This window comes from Astyanax mexicanus, chromosome 1, assembly GCF_023375975.1.
Source record: "Astyanax mexicanus isolate ESR-SI-001 chromosome 1, AstMex3_surface, whole genome shotgun sequence".
NCBI classification, from domain to species: domain Eukaryota; kingdom Metazoa; phylum Chordata; class Actinopteri; order Characiformes; family Acestrorhamphidae; genus Astyanax; species Astyanax mexicanus.
The window spans coordinates 22,137,501-22,160,372 of record NC_064408.1 but is presented as its reverse complement, the minus strand read 5'-3'; the positions used below and the strand labels follow the sequence as shown (position 1 = coordinate 22,160,372).

The following is a 22,872-nucleotide window of genomic DNA, read 5'->3' as shown; positions in this document are numbered from 1 at the left end:
GTGTATATATATATATATATATATATATATATATATATATACGTGTATATATATATATATATATATATATATATATATATATATATATATTTAATGGAAATATCTTGATTTTGGCACTGTTGTGTCCGTTGCTGGAAAGGCACAATATAAGAAAATAAACAGCTCTTTTCAGGAGGCTTGTACCTTTTAAACTTGGATGTTACCTTTGTCTTCATTATCAGGAGGCTCGGGAGGCTTCAACACGTGTACAGGTAGCTTGGGTTGTAAGGTTAGGTATCTACACTACCAGCCAAAAGATTTACATTTTTTCCGTTATTTTTACCATATAAGCTCTTCAGGTCCAGTGAATAACATAAAAGTGTATAGTATCCAGAGCATAGACTGTATATAGCTGGACAGAGCATCGTCTCTCAAAAGTGAAGCCACCACAGGTCGGGCGCCCCCTGCTGTTCGGTTGCAGAAAGCTGTGTAACCCCACCCATCCCCATAGGTTTCAATGGCAAAACAGACAACTTTCAATCACGTTTTTTTTCCCAATATACTGTAATTCTACCTCCTTTATTTAAATGCAACAGCTAGTGTAACCTCTGCTTATATTGTCAAATTTTTATATCCCCACAGAATTCATTTTTTTAAAACGTTATTCAGCTCTATTCAAAAAAGTGTGGTTATTGTAAAAGGGCTGGGTTACACCTAGCCGGGGTGGGACCAATGACTGTATGGGTGGGACTATAGACTGTATGGGTGGGACCAATAACAGACCGTTAGCCTGTGACATACTGTGTATATCTCTGTGGAGGCAGCCCTCAGGGGCGGGGTTATTTAAATGAGTAGGCTGTCTCTCCACAGTCTTTCTCCCTCCTCTGGTCTCTACTACGCAGACACGGGTTTCAGGATCGCCAACATGGCGGAAGATTTTGGCTTCATTTTTATTAATGTATAGAACAAACGACACAGCGTCCATCTTTTTTACAGTCTCTGATTCAATCCAGTGATTTTTGTTCAGTATTGGACTAATAACAATCCTGTCCACAAGTTCAGATGGTTTATATTCAGCAGTTACTCTATCTTTTACTTTGCTATATTATAAAAGGCTGAATAATATTAAAACCCCATTCAAATCTGGTCACTCCATTTCACCAGTATCTGGATTGTATCCTAAATAGATTTTAACCAAATGTGTCTCAGACCATTTTATTCAGATATAATTCTGATAATCAACAAGCATTAATTGGTCAGGTATAAACAGCGTAACTGAGAAGTGTTACTTGGTCAGAATGTCATTTGCTTGAGTGCACACAGAATGCATCTCTGGGGTCTCTGAAGTGGCCCAGCTGTCTAAGCGATGGCCAAAAAAAAAAAATCAAAAGATCCGATTGAGAATTAAATCTCCCTCATGCCACATCATGCCCATCAGTCACCAGAAAAAAAGCATAACTGGCACTGATTTCTGGCTGCATTTTCTCACAAGATGATTCACTTAATCGATTTCCCTTCAACTCAGACTTAAATAAATAACATCAATCTTTTCTCAAGTGGTTTAAGTGAGACGTGTCATGACACAAATAAGACTTCAAAACTTCAACACTTCAACTGAAGGAAATCACAGCATAAGAATTCCCAAACGTCATCAAACCCAACCCATCATCAGCACTTTCTGCTAAAGGGACACAGCAGCAGACACTGCACCTTAACCTTCACTTATCCAGCTCTTTCAGCAGCACAACAAAGCAGCCAACGCAAACAGGCACACGGTTCAGACTCCATGCATCACCTCATCATCCCTTCTCTCCCTGCTGTCCCATTAAAAACCAGTCTCGCTGGTCCTGCCATGAGCTCATGGAAGCTGAGAACTCACTGGTTTATAAGACGCAGGGGCCAATGACTACAGCTTGCACACATTAGCAATGGTAAACCCGGCATTTAAACACACTTAAAATGCCCACTGACATGATATACAGGCTCACTTTCCACTTGCAGTGTCTTTAGTACAGGTTCTAGACCATTTCCTTATTGTTCGAATAAATGTGAAAAACAACAAAATGGACTGAAAGGATTATGTATATGTTTCATATGCACATAGTATCCAGTCACTTCTTGCAATCAGTGATTTTAGTTACTTTAAGATACTTGACCCTTACGCAACTCATTGCACATATCGTCGCTGTCCAATGAAAAACACTTTTCTCTAAAACAGCAACTTTACAAGAGAGAGAAAAAAATGTGTAAACTTTCAATGGAAGTCAATGTAAAAAAGAGTTTATTTCAGGTCATTTTTAAGAGTTTCTATTGGAGCGTTCATCAAGAAATTGTGGCACAGTGTAAGGCACAGTTTGTCTGTTCAAATTATGTTGTAAATAAAAAATCGACAAAAATGGAGATAAGGGTTTTTCATTGGACAGCGACGATATGTAAATAACAAAATCTTCATAGAAAAGCATTAGTAATAGAATGTGAAACTCTGGAGGATCCATTCATATTTATCTCCAAGTAAAGACACAAAAGCTGCGATAGAAGCACAAAACTCATTATTTGAAAGTATTTACATCTACCTCACCTGCTGAATTGTTACGGACAGAAAGTACAGATCCCTCTGTCAGACAAAGTCTGCTGGTTTATTCTGTTGTGCACTGTCTGAGGTGCTGAACAATTCACCTGTACGCATGTGCTATAAATGCAGATCATGCTTTGTGCACTTCTTCATGGGTAACTTTACACGTGCATTTGTGCAAAGTTGAGAAACACACAATTGGACTGATGCAGTAAAGTAATATCACAGGATTTTTACAAATATCATTTAGAAAACGTTCTTGTGGAAGGTTGCATGAACACTTCACCAAAGTTGCATAGTGCAGTAGCTGGCAATCCATCTTTGGTATGTGACTGAAGCAGATAATACTCTTTCTATACTACATAATGTTTATTTAGGGGCATGTTGTGGGCCTACTGCTAGATCACAATCCTAGATCGATTTAAAAGGCCTAAATCTTTGTTGAAGTATCCCTTCCTCTGCAATATGACATTACACATCAGGCATATGGCATACTTTATTGGTTTTCCAGTCTTGTATCTGTCACATCTAAATTGCATAAGTCAAAACTAAATTGAGCGAGATGCTGTGGAAAAGGCGGACTCCGGGAAAGTGGCGGTCCATGAGATTTCAAAACTTTCAAAGGCTGTTCCAGGACACCTGTGTTCTGTCTAGTTCAAGACGTCATCCAAAGGATCTGCCCCATGTTCCTGCTTTCTTTAGAAAACTCACTTCATGGACAATAAATGGACTATGGTCCATCTGTGAAGGGGTTCATTTCTGGATAGAATTTAATGTCCCGGGGCTGAAACAGGAATCCACAAATCTGGAAATGTACTGCACATTTTAAATAAACTCCAACAACGTGTCCTTCTTCATAATGGAAGAATGGAAGTGAATGGACTCTACTAAAAAACTTTCTGTTAGAGAAACGTAGAGGCATTGAAGAGATGATTCTGAGCGAATAGCTCTTAAATGTGTGGCTATACAATTGTATGTATAAAATTTCAAAGTGGGGGCACGGAGTGGTCCAGCGGTCTAAAGCGCTGCCACTATAAGCGGGAGGTTGCAGGTTTAAGCTCCCGCTCATGCAGCTTTGCCATCAAGCTGCCGGTGCTCAGAGGGAGCAAACTGGCCTCGCTCCCTACGGGTGGGTAGATGGCGCTCTCTCCCCACATCACTAAAGGGTGATGTCCGAAGCACATGGCGTCTGTGAGCTGGTGTAACGGAACCGAGTCGCTGCGCTTTCCTCAGAGCGTGCTGTGATGCTACTTGGAAATGCTGCATCAGCAGCAGCTCGAAAAGAAGCAGTGGCTGACTTCACATGTATCGGAGGAAGCATTTGTTAAGCTGTCTATACACTACAACACTTTAAAAAGACTCTGAAAAGACTGTTTTAACAGACTACAGTCTGGCACCCTCTCACATCTAAAAACTAGTCACAGACTTTTTGTCACAGTATAGTCACAGGCTAAGATTTTGCAAAGACTGGGGATCACTATTGATAAGACAAGGCAACTAGATTCTTTCTGAGATTATTTCCCATCATGCTTCTGGTGGAGTTTAACAGAAAAAAAAGCTGTTTAACAATAAAGCAGAAACAGAAGCACTTGGCCTCAACTGCATTGGTTTGTGCAGTTCAGAAAAAAAACAGCCAAAAAAAAAAGACATTGCAGAATGTGAACGGAAACTTTCCCGTGCTTGCCTTGCGGCTTCCTGTAGCTCTCCTATTGGTTGTTGACATTGTTCACATCACTATTGGCGCGCGTGAAGTCTCAAGACTTGCGATAATATCACGACACCTTTTGAGCAGTGTGCTAAAAAATCCAAAGCAGAAATTATAATGATGCCACTTTCCCTATTGCATGTCACTGCCGCATCACAATAAAACTGAAGCTGTTGTTTTAAGGTAAAAATGCTATATAAAGTCGCAGTTACATGCTACCAGAAACAAATGACTATATAGAAATCTCGATACAATGGTTAAATAAATGGTACCACTTTAAAATAAGACTACCTTTATAAAGGGTTTATAAATACAATCAGTTTATTAATGTTACTAATTAGGTTGTAAATGCCTTAAAAATCATTAATAATCAGTTATAACACATACATAGAAAGGGCAACAATGACCTGTTGTTTGCCAAATAGTGAACCCACAGCCATCTATAATGTTGCCCTTTCTAGGTATGTGTTATAACTGATTATTAATGATTTTTAAGGCATTTACAACCTAATTAGTAACCATAAATAAACTAACTGTAAACCATTTATAAACCCTTTATAAAGGTAATCTTATTTTAAAGTGTTACCAATAAATGTTTACATTGCATTTATACACTTGAAGAAAACAAAGCACCAATGGATCATTTCTATTGGTCCATTCCTCATGAAATTCCAACACCATATAAAGAACATCTGGCAGATTCACAATATGTCAAAGTAAAGTCATAAACAATAAAAATGGAGATACAGGGTTTATTACATGACAGAGACAATGTGCTACACTAGGTGTGAATGTCAGAAAACTTTGAAATTAAACTTTAAAACACTTAACACTGGATAGGTACACGCTGAACTGAACAGCACTGGTTTGGAACTAAATCCAACTACATGAGACAGTAATTTCCTTGATTGGCTAAACAGGCAGTGCTGACAGATTGTCATAGATCACTTGACACTGACGGAACTTTTTCCAACTGTGTAAATGGGTAAATGTCTGTGGGCACAGATGAATTTTTTATAGCGGAATTTCAAACTAGGCGAAAAAAAAGTAATGAAGCACAAACAGGCTCTTCATAATTTAGAGCCAAAACTACAGTAAATTCAAAAAGGACCGATTTGATTAATCTCAACAGAAACCTGGGAGGAGTTTTTGGGTAAAATGGACTGATTCAGCGACGGTTTGACGGATTGACAGTAACCAGAAATTGAGGGAGACGTGTGTAATCTACAGTGCAAATGTGGCAGTGCATTTCATTAAGCTGGAAAGTGTGATGAAGACAGTCTGGACAGTCTGGTTTTCACAGTAAGGCCGAATATACGAGTTGATGAAGATGATGATGGCTGAGGAAGTGGTCAAGACCTACAGGAAACACAAATACATACACAGACACGAAGCTCTTTCACAGAGGCTCTCCAACATGCTTATGTAAACTGAGAACACACAGAGGAAGAGGGGGAAAAAAAAAAGAAAATGATTCAAACACACACAACCACAAAAGACAGTGAGCCACTGGAAAAGCAAATACACACTCAAATCCAACTTCAGCTACTAAACTGTGTGTTATTTTAACACAAAACAAGACTTTCCAATTATTAAATTACTTGTAATACTATATTGACCAAGAAAACACATGAATAGGGATGTATAGAGCCTATGAAAAGTACTCACCCTTTTGGATGTTATCTTTTTTTTGTCATTTTAAAAATAAAAAATGGCCAATATAATACACTGCAAAAAAAAATTAATCTTAGCAAGTGAAATGAATAATTCCAAGGTTAAAAATCTTATATGTTTTTCTCTTGTCTGGATGTTTGTCTTGGAACAACAACCTTAATCAGTCTCACTTACAACTTGAACCTTATTTTAAGTAATCTGAACTCAAAATAAGCACAAAAAGTCACTGTAAGTCAAGTTATCTTGATTGTAGTGTCCAAATCAAAGATTTTTAATTGATACTTCAAGAATTGTGAGATTTTGAGCTTATTTTAAGAAACCATACAAAATCTATTATTTTTTATTCTCAATATAATCATATATGTCTGAATTTCTGCGTAATTCATCTAGTTTTGCCAATAGATGGCTTTTTGACAATAATTTACAAAGAAAACACTTATATAAAAGTAAAAATAATTTTCTACATAAAAATGCATTAAATAAAAATATATAATGTAAAATAACACACATAACATGCCCATTTGGAGCCTGTATGAGTAGCCCAAGTGCGACCCAGAAATTGTTGTTCATGGGGTGACTAGTCTAAATTTTGGCCCCTCTGATTGCGATTCAGACCAATCAAAACATATTAAACACTTACACATATACACACACAGATGAATTTAGAGTATTCCGTTTTTCTGGACAATTTAGAGTGTCCAATTTACCAGATCCCCAGGTTTTTGAACTATGGGGGAAAAACAAAGTCCCCGGAGGAAACCCACGCAGACACAGGGAGAACATGGAAACTCCACCCAGATAGAGACTTGAACACAAGACCCCTGGGAGTGCTGGGAGGCAAATGTGCTAACCACTAAGCCACCGTGCTGCCCGCCAAAAAAAGGTTTAAAAGTTGTGTTGCGTACTCAGGGCTGAAGGGAGGTCACCAAGAAAACGAATGACTAAGAAGTTCAACTGGTGCTGCCACTTAATAATGGGTGGTGTGTTCGCGGTGATGAGCAATAGTTTATGTCTGCCAAACATAGCATCTAGTCTGGTGCCTAAATAGCTCCATTCTGGTCTCAACAGACCAAAGAACCATTTTTCCAGTTGACCTTGGAGTCTCCCTCATGCTTCTGGCTGAAGTGTATTTAAGATTTAAATTAGAGCTTTTTTAGAAACAGACGCACATGCGAATATTTATTGAAAATATAAACAAGAAAACAAATGAAGAATCAGAAATAAAGTGAAATAAACCAAAAAATAGAAACAAGGAATACACTGAATAGAAATAAAGAAAACCAACAACCTAACAGGTGTAAAGACGTAAAAGAACCAACAAACTAACACTGAAAACAAACAGGAACAGGAAACAGGAAACAACTGGGGACAGGTAATGAGGGGGTGGTGCCCTGCTAGAAGGGGTTATTTATTAAATAGCATTTAAAGGGTATTTAAACTTCCTGATTTTTGCTGACTCCACCCTTAGCTCAAATTTTTAAAAGGCTAAAATGGGAGGGGTAGTTTGGGAGGAGCACTGGCTCTAAAAAAATAAAAAATAAAATCGAAAATCGAATCGAATGGTGACCCTAAAATCGGAAATAAACTAGAATCGAGGAATTAGAGAATCGTGACACCCCTAGTAATTGAGCCAATCAAGCAAGCATTAATTTTCCCTATAGGCAGAAATAGCTTAAGCCTGGGTTTAAGCCTTAATTAGGCATGTCACTGACTGCACACTGATGCAAAACTTCAGAGGTCTAGTAATATGTATCCAGACAAGACCACACAGTTTGAGGGTGAACCCGGCTACGTCTGTATAAATGGCCACTTTTGGACACTTCAGCAAAGCTCAAACGTATAGTGAACAACCAAGAGAAACTGTGAGAAACTTTCTCCACATTAAGAAAAAAAAAAGCTTTAAAGCTTTTCTAAGAACTCAACAGAACTTTCTAGTTTCCAAAATAAGTATTTAAGCCAGTAAAAAAAGAGCTTAAAAATGTTGTTTTGTTGCAACAGCTTTAATGTACTGGAACAAATGGTATACGCCATTACCCTATGCGCATAGGCTCGCTCCATCTCAGCCCACAGAGAATTCCCTAGAAAACTGTACGAAATTACCAGCAATGGGAAAGCCTGACATGAAGAACTCTGGTAGAAACGGCTCCTCTTCCATCATTACCAGTAAGAGCAGACACGGCAGCAGGATTAGTGGAAACTATTGCCGTGGAGAACACCGAGCCAAACCTTAGCGCAGCTGGGAGCGGTTAACCTTGAACCTCAAAGATTTAGCTGTTCAGTCTACATGGTTCTCATTAACATGCTGAGGACGTTTCTAACTAAAGCACTGATTAAGATGAATGTGTTTTGTAATCACGCAATATTTCACATATTATTACTATAATTTGTGTGCCAATATCACAGTTCCTAAAATGGAACAAGGTCGCAGTTAATTGTTTAGAGCTGTTTGCCAAAGGCGTTTACAGGCTTTTGTTTAGTTTTTATTGTTAAATATATCCTCATAATTACATTAGTAAGAATAAATGAAACAAAGCATTTGTGTTTTTGTAGTAATTTGCACCTGTTTTTCTTTATTTGTCATAATAAAGGTTAATGTTGTTAAAGAAAACATGTATTTAAATAGTTTATATAGTACTAATACTAGAATGTACTTTATGTACTATTTCTACTTGAATTTTATTACTGTGTGTTTTAACTTCTGTATGTTAACTTTGTGGCAATAAAACTATTCGAATTTCAATTTGGAATCTATAACTAAGAATATTCATTTACTTTTTTTCTATAAATAAAACAACATGAAAACTAAACAAAAAACAAATATTTAAAAAACAGAAACTGACAAAATGTCAAAGAAAAAAAACTAAATAATTTAAACAAAAACGAAACAATGATCTGAACGACTGATAAACTGACTGAGTGATCATCACTAGCAGCATTACCTCTTTAAACCAGTCGTACATCCTTATGACTAGACATTCATATTTTGCTCTTTCTCTTGCACCCAAACAAGCTTTTGCAGCCAAAAATCCCTGAAATTACTTTTTTTCTAAATCATAGTGGAACAGAAAACAAACTGCAGTCATTATATTTAATAAAATAAAAAATATATATTTTTAAATAATATTTTAAAATATTTTTTATTATTGGATTGTGAAGTGCATGTAAATACACTCATTATCATCATCTACACTTTAAAGTTTTTTTCCCCCCATAGACTGAATCTATAGTCATTATATTTCATAAAATGTCAAGTATTTTATTAAAAGAATACAGCCAAAATCACTGCAGCAGGCGCCAAAGACAGTAAGGGACTGTATGTTAAGTGCAGATAATGTTAAAAAGAGCCTAAAGGTTACTATCCTGATAGCAGGGCCAAAATTTAAGCCATGATACAGCTCTCCCCAGTCAGCAGTTAGCATATCTATTAAAGAGGCATTTTGTGTAAAAAAAATATATATAAAAAAAAAAGAAAAAGGCATCTGTATGGATCTGTATGGAGCATCACAACATACAGTTTTACTATAAAATGTGGATTCAATAAGCAGCAAAATATCAGACTCCAGATTCACAAATAAATAAAACTTAAAAAAAAGCTTTGTATTTGTATATGCATTTTTCATAGTTTTCTTATTATTTGTAGGGGCTTATATGTTGCATTTCACACATTGTCAAAAGAACACCTCATTTTCCAACATGCAGTTCAGTCCATGCAGCAGAGAGCAAAATAGAAGAAAAACTAAACTAAGCATTCAAACATTTTCAGTATACTACAGCTAGAAGTGATTAAATCTATTAATTAATTTAAAATCATTAATTCTAGCTCTTTTTAAACTGATCATTTTACATGCATGCCTTCTAAAAGTTTGCAGTCAAGTGTGAGGATTTCATTTTATTTTTTGCTGTTTTTTAAGACTGTGGTCTTGTTCATTACAAATTGCTGTGTAAACTAAAAAACAGGCAGTACAGTGAACCGACAAATATTTCCTCTTTCTTGTTTTTCTTACTGGAACTGCTGTAACAGGAGAAGACTACAGGTCCCAGGTATATCCTTTCATTACATCTGCAATGATGTTTCATTCCTAAAGCTAAAAAAAGTAATAATTAGCATTTGCTTCATTCATTTTCCAAATATCCAACCTGAACAGTACTGGTGATTTCCTAACTATAATACTGTAGTTAATTATCATGACATCTGTTTACTGAGCTAAAACCCAGCTCTGTTTGAATTGGATTTATTTATCAAATTTTCAGACGTTACTAAGGTATTGAAGAAAGCTGTTTACATGATTACTTGAATACTGAGAAAAGGACCGCAGAAATATGTTTATTGTTGGATTGTGAAGTACATGTAATAATTAGCATTTAAACTTTAAAGCAATTTTTTTATAGTCTGGTCTGCTGTATCTTTTTACTTTTGGGGAGTAATGCCACTGCATTAGTGCCTGGATCAGAGTTACAACTCAGCCAGAGGGTCATTTATCTTGTTCATTGCTGGTGACAAAAGCCAATTAGAGCATTTAAAAAGAGTCTCACCAGACAAAACACAGAGTGAGAGTGACTGATTTCTTCCTATGTTAATTTATTTCTTTTTACTTTCTGTACAAGTAGGCAGGATATTAAGTAATGTAGAATAACTACAGAAAAAAATGAGAAGAGTGGCATGCACTTTATTTCCATTAAACATATACAGTACCAGTCAAATTTTAGAAATACCATCTCATTCAATCTTTTATTTATTTATGTTTTTCCTACATTGTAAATTAATACTAAAGTCATGCAGATGAAGGAACACATAAGGAATCATGCAGTAACTTAAAAGTGTTAAACAAACCAAAATACTCTCTGATTTAGTATTCAGGTGCTCTTATCTGATTTGCTGTTCACTTGTGCTTTCTGAAGCTGGTAACTCTAATGAACTTATCCTGTAAACTTAACAGAGGTAACTCTTGATCCTTCTTTCCTGGGGCTGATAAGAGCCAGATTTATCATAATATTTTTGATGGTCTTGGCGACTGTACTTGAGGATACTTTTATAGTTCCTGAAATGTTTCAGATTTACTGACCTTTTTTATTTTAGTTGTGAAGCTTTTTGCCATAACATGGATTAAAACATTACTCAACTAGAGCTATTCACTGCATACCAACTCTACCTTTTCACAACTTTACAACTGATTCTCTTAAACACATTAAGAGACAAGAAATTCAAGTAATTAACTCTTGATAAGTTCAGCACAGCTGTTAACTGAAAGCCATTCCAGGTGACTCTCATTCTCTTATGACCTCATAAAGCTGACTGAAAAAATCCAGCCAAGATGTGCAAAACTGTCATCTAAACAAGAGGTGCTCATGTTGAAGAATCTAAAATATAAAGTATAGTCATTTTTTTTTGTTTTGTTTACTAAATATTTCTACATTTCTACAGTTTCTTCATAGTTTGGATGACTTGAGTGTTAATATACAATGCAACACATTTTAAATAATGAAAATCTAAACGTATCCAAACGTTTGACTGGTAGTTGTGTTTTTAATGACAATATAATACACTATTTTTGATACTTCTTAAGCTACTACTTTCGGATACTAGGTGACAAAATTAGCTGTTATCTGGTAATATGATCATATATCAACTGGACCAACCCAATCTACCAGTAAATAAACAACTCTTACTGGGTTTGTCCACATTGGACCGAATGCTGGGATCTGAACTTGACCAAAATAGGACTTTTTCCCAGCAATTTTACGGTATAAATGATACAACAAAGTAATTAAAGGCCTACACTTTTAATTCATGGAGTTAGCCATGAATTGCGACTGAACCTTTCTTCTGTTTTTTATGCACCTCACGTTTTCTCAACTCAAACCTGCCAAGAGGAGCCCAAAACAAAATCGTAGCCATTTTGACCATCTGCGATTCAGATCACAATAGTCTTTGCCAACTGTGGAATTCTGCTGAAAAGCTTTCAGACTAGCATATAATCCTATTCACAACACAGTGGAGACCCTGTTCTGGAGTTTCCATTACCTTGTCAAGAAGTGGTCACGTCAAGCTGTAAGGTTAATGCTTGAAGCCAAAGGGCAAAGCTCTTCTGACTTTCTGCCTTTCTCCTTCAATCAGACTGACACAGCTACCAGTTGGAATCCTATGAAAACGGGGTTATACCCAGGATCTGGCAACCCAGTATACCATAAATGATGCTGGCTGAATGAGAGGGTGAATTACAGGCATTGGATTAGGGTGGCACACACTACACTTCACTCAGGACTTGAGAGCTTTGGCTACTCATCAGTGTAAACTGAATGACAGCAGAGAGGTGTCAGGGTGCAACTTAGCAGTTAGCACTCTTAGACATAGACTGATCAAAGTTGCCTACAATAGTGGATCTTGGAGGAAAGGAAGAAGGTCTCCTGATAAATCCCAGTATTCTTTCACATCACATAAAGAACATACGGATACATGTGCACCAATCTTGAGGGGTGGCTCCAGAGACTGTAAAAAATATGGACGCCGTGTCGCAGTTCCCATTCATTCAATGAAAATGAAGCCAAAATCTTCCGACATGTTGGCGATCCTGACACCCGAGTCTGCGCAGTAGAGACCAGATGAGGGAGAAAGACTGTGGAGAGCAGCCTACTCATTTAAATAACCTCACCCCTGAGGGCTGCCTCGAGGTCACAGGCTGCAGAGCGGAGCGGAGCTGACGGTCTGTTATTGGTCCCGCCCATAACCAGCCCTTTTACAATAACCACACCTTTTTGAATAGAGCTGAATAACGTTTTGAAAAACGAATTCTGTGGGGATAAGAAATATGACCATATAAGCAGAGGTTACACTAGCTGTTGCATTTAAATAATGGAGGTAAAATTACAGTATATTAGAAAAAAAAAACGTGGTAGGAAGTTGTCTATTTTGCCATTGAAACCTATGGGAATGGGTGGAGTTACACAGCTTTCTGAAACCGAACAGCAGGGGGCGCCCGACCTGTGGTGGCTTCACTTTTGAGAGACAATGCTCTGTCCAGCTATATACAGTCTATGGGTGGCTCCAATATAGCAACTTAACAGACTTGAGATCCATAAGGTGACATCTTGGTTCTATATGCCACATATCATATTCAGCAGCCTTGTAGAGAAAGCTGTTTTGGCAGCAAATGGAGGACCAATAACATGATAGGCAGGCGGTCATAATGCTTAGGTAGGGTCTAAAAATGATGAGATCATTTCCAAATAAGGACAGAATTATAAAATATGTTTGATGTGTCTCACACTCCAAATTTTGTTCTGGGTCTATCTAGTACATGAATGTGCTTTAATGATGGGTTGATCACAGGGTGGGAGTACTGTGGGAGCTTACTGACTTGTGATGTCATTGTAATGTTAAAAAAAAAATAAAGAAAATGGGTGGGGGTAGAAATCACAGCCCACCATCATTGTGATTTAGCAATGAGTTTAAATGAAAGTGAAAGCAATCAAAACAGTCAAATACACATACACCTACATATTAAGACTTTTCATATTTCCTTTGAAATGTAAATATCTTGTCCTTGCTTGGCAGAAACATGGTTTGTGCTGTGGTATTTAATGCTGCTGCACCCAGCCTTATTGGAAATCCGGAAATCTATGCTTACTGTAAAAAAAAAAAAAAATGGAAGCACTTTACTCACCCAAATAAAGTTTACAGGAGATAAGTCTTTGTAGATTAACATCAAGCATTTGTTTGACTTTGAAAGAACATGTTTTTACAGTTTAATTTACCTTGCTCAGCTTTATTTAACTTAGTTACCCCCAGCACCACCCAGCTAACTTGCTAAATTTGAAGGAAAACATGGCGACACCCCTTTTCCTTACAAGTGTAGCATAATACACCTTATGATCAGGTGCACCTTATGTATAAAAAAAGACTAAAAAAAAACAGACATTCATTGATAGTGCGCTTATAGTACAAAAAATATGGTAAAACTACTGCCCAAATACTGCTCAGACCTACACTGCCTAATACTCTGGCAGTCTGAAAGTCTACTGTCTCAATGAAGAAAGTTATAATGGGTGACATTTTGCCTCTTCGACAGTTTTCTATGCTTCTGTAGTCATTGCCCTGTTTGGATAATCAGAATATCCTCTGGATGATGGCAGGGATTAAAACCTGGACTGAAACCTGAGCACGTTTTTCACTAACTGAAGAGAAAATTACAGCCAAAAAAGAAGCTGAATGGCATAGCATCACCAGGGAGCAATCTGAACATCTGGTGTCTGTGGGTTGCATACATGAGGCAGCCATCAACTGTAAAGGATTCGTGACCAAGTACCAAAAGCAATTTTTCCGACTGTCTAAGTACTTACAGTCCCCTGATGTTACAGGGGGGTTTTATTAGAAGGGGCATGATACCTATACAACTTTGCCAACCGTCTAATACCTTAATATTCCTTAAAATGGGACATATGCACAAAACTAAGGCTTAATTCCTATACCATTTAGCCTACTGTCTAATTACTTTTGGTCTCCTTATGTAAGAGGGGCGTACAGCTTGTATTAAAAGAGGCATGATATCTACACAACTTAGCCAACTGTCTCATACCTTAATATTCCCTTAAATGGAACATGTGCACTAAATGGTACTTAATTCATATTCCATTTGGCCTGCTGTCTAATTACATTAAATCCCCTGATGGTGAACAGAAATATGTATTAAATGGGGCATAATATCTATACAACTTAGCCAACTGTCTAATAGGACTCCCTGAAATGGGATGTATATTTAAGCAATAATTTAGCTGGCATTTTTATCCAGAGTGACTTAAAAGGTTGCTATTACAGAAGTTGATAAAATGTTTCTTGCAAGATTCCTACAATTTCACGGAATATTACAATATTATTATTTAAATTTTATGCACGACTGGGCTTAAATATAAGTTTGTGACTAGGAGTACATATAATATCAAACACTGAGGCTTTAAATTAAAGCATTGATTACTATTGGGTTTCCTTTGTCCCACAAAATTACACAATATATGAAGAAGGTAGACTTTATTAACATAAAAACAGCTGAAGAATGTAAACAATAAACCTTGAAAAGAGATACACCAAAAACGTTAACACTGCTTACTTTTCAAAACTATGAAAAAATATTATATTTTCATAAACACTATAGTATTTAAAAAGAGATTTAAAAAGATTTTAAAAGAGATATTTCTCAAACGTTCTATTGCACAAGGAAGACACATGTTAGTATCAATATACAGTGTGTTATTATTGAAGCCATTAGAGGCATTACAGGATTTAAGTAGCTGTGTATTAGTTTATCACACTTCCATGGGTCCTGGATTAACAAACACTTTCAATTTATAGGGCATTAATATTATCCTCCATGCTACAGTATTCATATATTTAAAAGGGCTACAGTTACTCATATTGTAAGGAGCAGCAGCAGAAGCTCCAGGAGTTCTGTTCTCATGTTTCTCCAGGCAGGACAGCGTAAGTGTTATCTTGTTATGCTAATGGCCAGTGTTAACCATAGACATCTTATACGTAGATGCCGCATAACCTGCCTCCTGATTTGTTTAATAAAATAAAATTACTTTGTTAAAGAGCATAATATAAAGTATTTCAGCATGAAGGCGGGTATTTGTAATGTGTGACAGCGTCCTGTATCATTACTGCATCGCTGCTGTTTGTATCAAAACCAAACCGCGTGAAAATCGGGAAAAAATTGGTAGAGTTTATTTGGTAGATTATTATAAGTGTATTAAACACCTTCCTCCGTGTAAATTAATGCACTGGAGGCGCAGGACTGCCTCCTCCAATATGGCGGCCACGCAGGCACATCAGCTCCAATAGACAGCGTCAGTCGATGCGGCATCTATGTTTATGATGTCTATGAGTGTTAACTAGCAAGCTCTGCTGTGTGCTTCTTTGGTGATGCTGTTCTACACAACGTTCTGCAGTGCCTCTAGTGGTATGGCGGTATGTAAAAAAAAAAATGCATATTGGTTCTAATTTCTCCTCCAGGATACCGTATGACCGTATGATTGGTCTAATGCCCAGCATTAGACCAATAGAAATGCTCAAAGTTAAGAACGTGTTTTATCCTTAGTAAAGCTGACAATTAAGAGATATTAAAATGTTTATTGAACATCAACGATATGAAAACAAACAGTGAAGAATTTAATTTGATTTGAATCTTTCTTCAGCTTTTTCGTTAACACTTGATTTGGATGGCTCATTATAGATGCCTCATGCTCAACTAACATTCAGCTGAATGCAAATAATTATCCATAGAACCCAACACTACACCTAACCCTAACCTTAACCATGAATCAACCCTAAAACCTAACCCTGACCCAAACCGTAATCATAACCTAAACCTAACCCTAAACCTAACCCTAAAATGTTAAGATTTAGGGTTAAATGTTAAGAGTTCGGGTTAGACTTGGGTGTAGGGATAAATTTAATAGAGAATAATTTACTTTCAGCTTAGAGGTCAGTTACATTTAATAGGCATGCAGTGGAATGCAAGTTGAACGTTGTCTGTAATGGAACATCGAAATAAAATGACACCCTTCATTCTGTATACTACTCTGCTAATAATTAGAAGAAAATGGACAATATATGACACCACAGAAATAAATAAGAATGAATAGATCTGAATACAAGAACACTGTTACATAATTTAATTATAATTACATTATTTAATCATGGGCAACCCTTGTAGAAATGTACCCTTAATTTACATGTATGAATATATACATATAACAGTGTGTATATTATTTTATTTCCCCTAATATATTTCTTGATTACATATTGTGCTTATTGCTACTATTACTGATATTGGTGAATATATTATTATTAATGTCTGTATCGCTACTATTATTTCCTTCTTTTCCTCCCATAATACGGTTATGCTCATGATACTTTCTGTATTTGCTGATACATATTGTGGAAAAAAATATGAAATAAACATTTAAATAAAAAAAGAAAAAAAAAAGAAAATGAAAAGCTGGCTTCTGATGTTCTGATTTACAGCTGTAACTGAGTAGGAATTCTGTCTTGAAACAGTTTGAAACAGTATCAGTCTTTACTGCATTGGTGTAGCAACTGGTAGAGGAAATGGTCATCTGGGGACACGAATGGAAAAAGAGGCCAGAAGCCGTGGTTAAAGAGCAAAGACACATATCAACACTGACCCCATGGTGACGCCACGTGTGGGAATCAGCCTTTAAAAACACTCCACAGCCGCTGTGTGCTGCCAGGGCTACAGCACTGGACAGCACGTTTTTCTTCACTTGATTTGTGTTTGGATTCAGCTTTGAAACATGCTTTTTACTATAATCTAAGTGTCTGTGCGCATGTGAGTGTGTGTATGTGTGTGTGTGTGTGTGTGTGTGTGTGTGTGTGTGTGTGTGTCAGGATTCCACATGAAGAACTCTTCGGCAGTTTAGCTACTGTTATTTAATACCACTGTGGGTTTTGGCACCAAGGACTGAGAGCAGCCTAAAACTGAAAAATGCAATTTAATACATGTGAGTTGCATCACAAAAGAAATCCCTTCATGCAAAAGGGAAAATGTGGCTAATTGCATCCATTCATTTTACATCTTGTTAGGTAACACAATCTCTGAGTTCTGCCATTATCTCTATTCTCAAATGGAACAAAAATGATGATGTAAAACAGCTGGAAATGTGTAGATTTCCATCTTAAACTATCATTCTGAGCCTGTAAACGACTGCACAGGAATATCTTTAAAACTTTAGAAACTTCATACTGGTCAGCAAGAACAAAATATACAAAAATAAAAAATAAACTGCAAATTGTTGCTGTCTAATGAAAAACTGCTCCAAAACAGCAACTATCCAGGAGAGAAATAAAACCTTCTTAATTTTCAATGGAAGTCAATGTCAAAAAGAGTACATTTCATGTACTTTCCCATGCATCTGAAAACATTAACACTCTGTAAGGGACAGTATGTGTGTTTAAATAATGTAGTAAAGTAGAAATCAACAAAAAAGAAGATAGTTGTTTTTGATTGGACAGCGACAATAAAAATAATAAAACAATTAATTCATTCATAATGTCTAATGGAGTGTGTCTCACAATTAGGGCTAACCGATACTGTAAAAAAAAATCTACATTTTTCACACTATAAGGCGCATTTAAAATCCTTTACTTTTCCTAAAATCATCAGTGCGCCTTATAATCCGGTGTTTCTCCAGTACTGAGGCTGGAGCAGCATTAGCATTAGCTGCTAACCACAGTGAGCGCTAGCTAATATCGCCCTGGCTTACCGGAACACTCAGGGTTCCTCAGTGTAGCGTTGTCGAGCGGCATTTACTAGTGCTAACCGTGGCTAATGCTGCTGCTGCTGCACCCAGCCCAGAGGAAATGTGGAAATCTAAGCTTCACCCTTGTCCCTTACTAGGGTTACATAATGCGCCTTATAATCCAATGCGCCTTATGTAAAAAAAATAGACCAGAAAATATCCAGTGTGCCTTACAGTGCAAGAAATACAGTATATTCTCCAAATATAAAAGCAATTCTAGACTTCAACTTTTTGTTCTTACATAACAACTAAAAAAATGTTTGTATTTAGCTTTGGTACTATTTTGGCAGGTATGCAAATAGATAAAACAAAACCATCTAGACCTATCAAATATGCAAATTAAAGTCTAGTATCTTTTCTATTTTCTATTTTCCAAGGGAGTCAAAACAATGCAAGCACAATACATACAATAAATAAACCTCATTTTATTCACCTACTTTTATATTTTATGTAAAAAAGTCCCCTCATTATTTTCTGGTTGGGAATTTTCTCTTCCACCTTGAATGCTGCAGCAGTTACAGTATATTCAGGCACACCTACAGACTCCTGACTGTAATAGCTGAATGATTTAATGCTGAACGGAAGCCTGTCTCTGACCTTAAACGTTGCCCATAGCATTAGTGCTCCTGCGAGAGGAAGATGAGATCAACCGTTCATGCTGTTTGTGTTTTAAAGATCTGTGAATATATCTTAGTGTTTTCATCCAAGTTCAGGTTTGGTTTTAGATGACTGCCGACGCCTAGAGCTCCACTGCCAACGTTCAGCAACGCTGTTTCTCAGAAACCTAAACACAGAGTTTATGAGCTGGAAAGGTTAGACTTTCGACAGGACGTTCTGCTGACTGTCTATTGTAGTTGTAGAATTAGTGAGTTGTGCTGCTGCTGCTGCTGCTGCTGTTGTTAGCCACTGTACTGTAGTGTAGAGTAACCAGAACTCAACTGTTTTGTATTTTTAATATTGATCACAATCAACTACTTTAAACTACGTCAAAAATACTTCAGTGAGCTTCAGTCAAATTCAGTCAAATTCAGTCAACTTGAATTAACTTGAATTAACTTGAATCAACTTGAATCAACTTGAATCAACTTGAATCAACTTGAATCAACTTGAATCAACTTCAGTTAACTTCAGTTAACTTTAATCAACTTCAGTCAACTTAAGTCAACTTCAATCAACTTCAGTCAGTTTAGTCAACTTTAATCAACTTCAATCAACTTAAGTCAACTTCAATCAACTTCAGTCAGTTTTAGTCAACTTCAGTCAATTTCAATTAACTTAAGTCAACTTCAATCAACTTCAGTCAGTTATAGTCAAATTCAGTCAACTTCAGTCAACTTCAGTAAGTTTCAGTCAATTTCAATCAACTTCAAATCAACTTCAAATCAACTTCGGTCAGTTATAGTTAACTTCAATCAACTTCAGTAAGTTTCAGTCAACTTCAATCAACTTAAGTCAACTTCAATCAACTGAAGTCAGTTCTAGTTAACTTCAATCAACTTCAATCAACTTCAATCAACTTCAGTCAACTTCAGTCAACTTCAGTCAACTTCAGTCAGTTATAGTTAACTTCAATCAACTTCAGTCAGTTATAGTCAACTTCAGTCAACTTCAGTCAGTTTTAGTCAACTTCAATCAACTGAAGTCAACTGAAGTCAACTTCAATCAACTTCAATCAACTTCAATCAACTGAAGTCAACTTCAATCAACTTAAGTCAACCTCAATCAACTTCAATCAACTTCAGTCAACTTCAATCAACTTCAGTCAGTTAAAGTTAACTTCAGTCAACTTCAGTCAACTTCAGTCAGTTTTAGTCAACTTCAATCAACTTCAGTCAGTTAAAGTCAACTTCAGTCAACTTCAGTCAGTTTTAGTCAACTTCAATCAACTTCAGTCAACTTCAATCAACTTCAGTCAGTTAAAGTCAACTTCAGTCAACTTCAGTCAGTTTTAGTCAACTTCAATCAACTTCAGTCAGTTAAAGTCAACTTCAGTCAGTTTTAGTCAACTTCAATCAACTTCCATCAACTTCCATCAACTTCCATCAACTTCCATCAACTTCCATCAACTTCCATCAACTTCCATCAACTTCCATCAACTTCCATCAACTTCAGTCAGTTATAGTTAACTTCAGTCAACTTCAGTCAACTTCAGTCAGTTTTAGTCAACTTCAATCAACTTAAGTCAACTTCAATCAACTTCAATCAACTGAAGTCAACTTCAATTAACTTCAATCAACATCAGCCAGTTATAGTCAACTTCAGTCAACTTCAGTCAACTTCAGTCAACTTCAGTCAACTTCAGTCAACTTCAGTCAACTTCAGTCAACTTGCAATTTTAGTCAGATCAACATAGACTCTATTTTGCAACAAATAGTAAGGTAAAGGTATGATTAAGGCATGGTTCACAATACACTATTTTAGGCCTGATTTTCCAGTTGCACATAGGTTGTGAACATTGCCGACAAAAACATTGGATCAAATGCAAATCACCATTAGCTTGCTGCTTGCTCAGTCACAATACATGTAATTATTACTGCTGTTTTCATGACAAAAGTGTAATTCTGGGGATCAGACAGACTCGTTGTGTGTTCCTCCTGATAAAAGACTGTAGTTTGTGACCCTGTGTCTCTGATCAGTTGTGCAGTGTGTAAACCACAATGACTAAAAGATTCCCAATTACAAGACAACCAGCTGTGCAGAGTGAAAGATACAATGATGGAAGGACTCTAAAAGTCGTGTAGTGTGAACCTGGACAAAAGTGTAAAACTTAACACTGGTCAAAAGTTAAATTCCTCCATGATTCTAGCCCTTCACTCTTGATCATACAGCTTAATTTTTTTGTCACAATTGTTGCTTGTTTAATTTTGCTGCCTATTAAGTTATATAGGTTTCCTGCAAGCACTACCCAGCATATCCAGACATTTAAAAAATTGATCTGAATCAGAATGGTACAGATGGTGCCTATTCTTTTATAATACCATACATGGCAAGTGAGCAGTGGAGCATCACACTACAGATGTTGGAAATGGTAGAGTGGAATGGAAAATGTGTTTAACAGTTTCAAACTAATGTGAAGTTAATATCTGAACATATGAAACTCAACAGTTTATCAGATCATGGCCCAGTAAATGTACAATTGGATTTTTGGATATAATCTTTGCATACAAAGGCATTCTCTGCTCCAGCATTAGCAAAAATGAAAGAACTTCGAAGACGTAATCAGACAGACTGTGTGTATGCGTGAGTGAGTGAGAGAGACTGTGTGTGTGTGTGTGAGAGAGAGAGAGGGTGAGAGAGAGTCTGTTTGTGTGTGTGTCTTACCGCCCAGGTCTTGCTCAGTCTGAAGATAGGAGCGCTCTGCAGAGCCGAGACTATAGACACCATAGAGTGGAGGTTATTCAGCTCCAACAGTTTCTGCAGATAAAATATTAATGAACAAAATTAATACTGATGAGCATTCAGTGGTGGATATAGGAACATCTAAGGCTGGCAGTGGGAAACTAAATGAAGATTTTATATTTTTATATAAAAATATAAAGAGGACTGACCACCTCAGGGCCATTATAAATGGCATATTTAGGAGGCTTAATTTACAAAAACAATGACTATAATGGAGTTAATAATTATTCAGTTAAGAAGCAGCATTATGCGAGAATCAGTATGTTTTTGCTATTAGGCTACACCAATGCCTTTCTCAAAATAATTAGAAACTGGTAGTCCAAACTTCATTTCAACAAATGACAGTCAACATAAATCAGTTTTAGGACTGTTAGGATGTCTTATCATGCATACATCATTGACATGTCGTGGCAATAGAGTTTAGATTCTATGCCTAAGCCCAAACCAAACCCAGCTCAATAAAAATGACCTTTGATGTAGGTGTCTGTATTTAATGTTATTTTCGTTTTATATAAAGCCATTACGTGATAATCACAATATAGCAAAGTACGAATCACACTGTGTTTTAAAAAAAGTAACACAAGTTAGAATGTTATAATCACGCAGCTCTGGGGCTCATGTACATGTGAGCTCCTCTATTTGTCCACATTACACACTTGACTTGCAGGGCTAGGTGTAGCTGTTCTTGATAAACACTTTTCTTAAATAATAGGTCTATGCTTCTTCAGTGTTGTAATGTTGCTGACGATACCTTTGCGATTTTCACGAAGTGGCTCAGGATCTCAGCACGGATCTTCAGTGTTTGAGCTGTGAGGATCTCTCTCACCAGCCAGAAGCTCACCTACAGAGACAGAAGTAACAAAAAAAAAATCAAACACAGTTAAAAAAAAAAAAAGTCTGTGTAAAAAGCCTTAACAACAGTCTGAGAAACAATACATTTTAAGTTGAATCAGCAAGAAAACATTTAGGAAAAGTTCTGCTGTACAAAGTAAAAAAGTTGCCCAAAATATTTCTTTTAGGTTGTTTAAACTGTTTTCTTATTGTCACTTATATTCTTCTTTTGTTCTGAAACTGTGAAACTGATGCACTGCTTCACGTGAAGTTTCGGTTTCATCTTCACCAGCACCACAGGAGTTATCAGGCGGTTCCAGCAGCTCACAGCTGGGCTTTTCTCTGAGATTGCATTCAAGCTTGTTAAAAAATAAATTTTTTGGTCATTGCCATTTCTTTG

At 36.6% G+C, this 22,872-nt stretch overlaps 1 protein-coding gene across 2 annotated transcripts in view; it reads right to left on the bottom strand.

The window, feature by feature from the left end:
• The window catches only part of LOC103027981 (ras-specific guanine nucleotide-releasing factor RalGPS1), a 221,704-nt gene that overhangs the window by 124,727 nt on the left and 74,105 nt on the right, over positions 1–22,872 (bottom strand). For both annotated transcript variants that reach the window (XM_007258076.4, XM_007258078.4), the window contains exons 6-7: positions 22,393–22,482; positions 21,564–21,656 (exon numbers count right to left, since the gene is read on the bottom strand). In XM_007258076.4, coding sequence (XP_007258138.3) covers positions 21,564–21,656; positions 22,393–22,482 — 183 coding nt within the window. The remainder of the gene's footprint in view (positions 1–21,563; positions 21,657–22,392; positions 22,483–22,872) is intronic.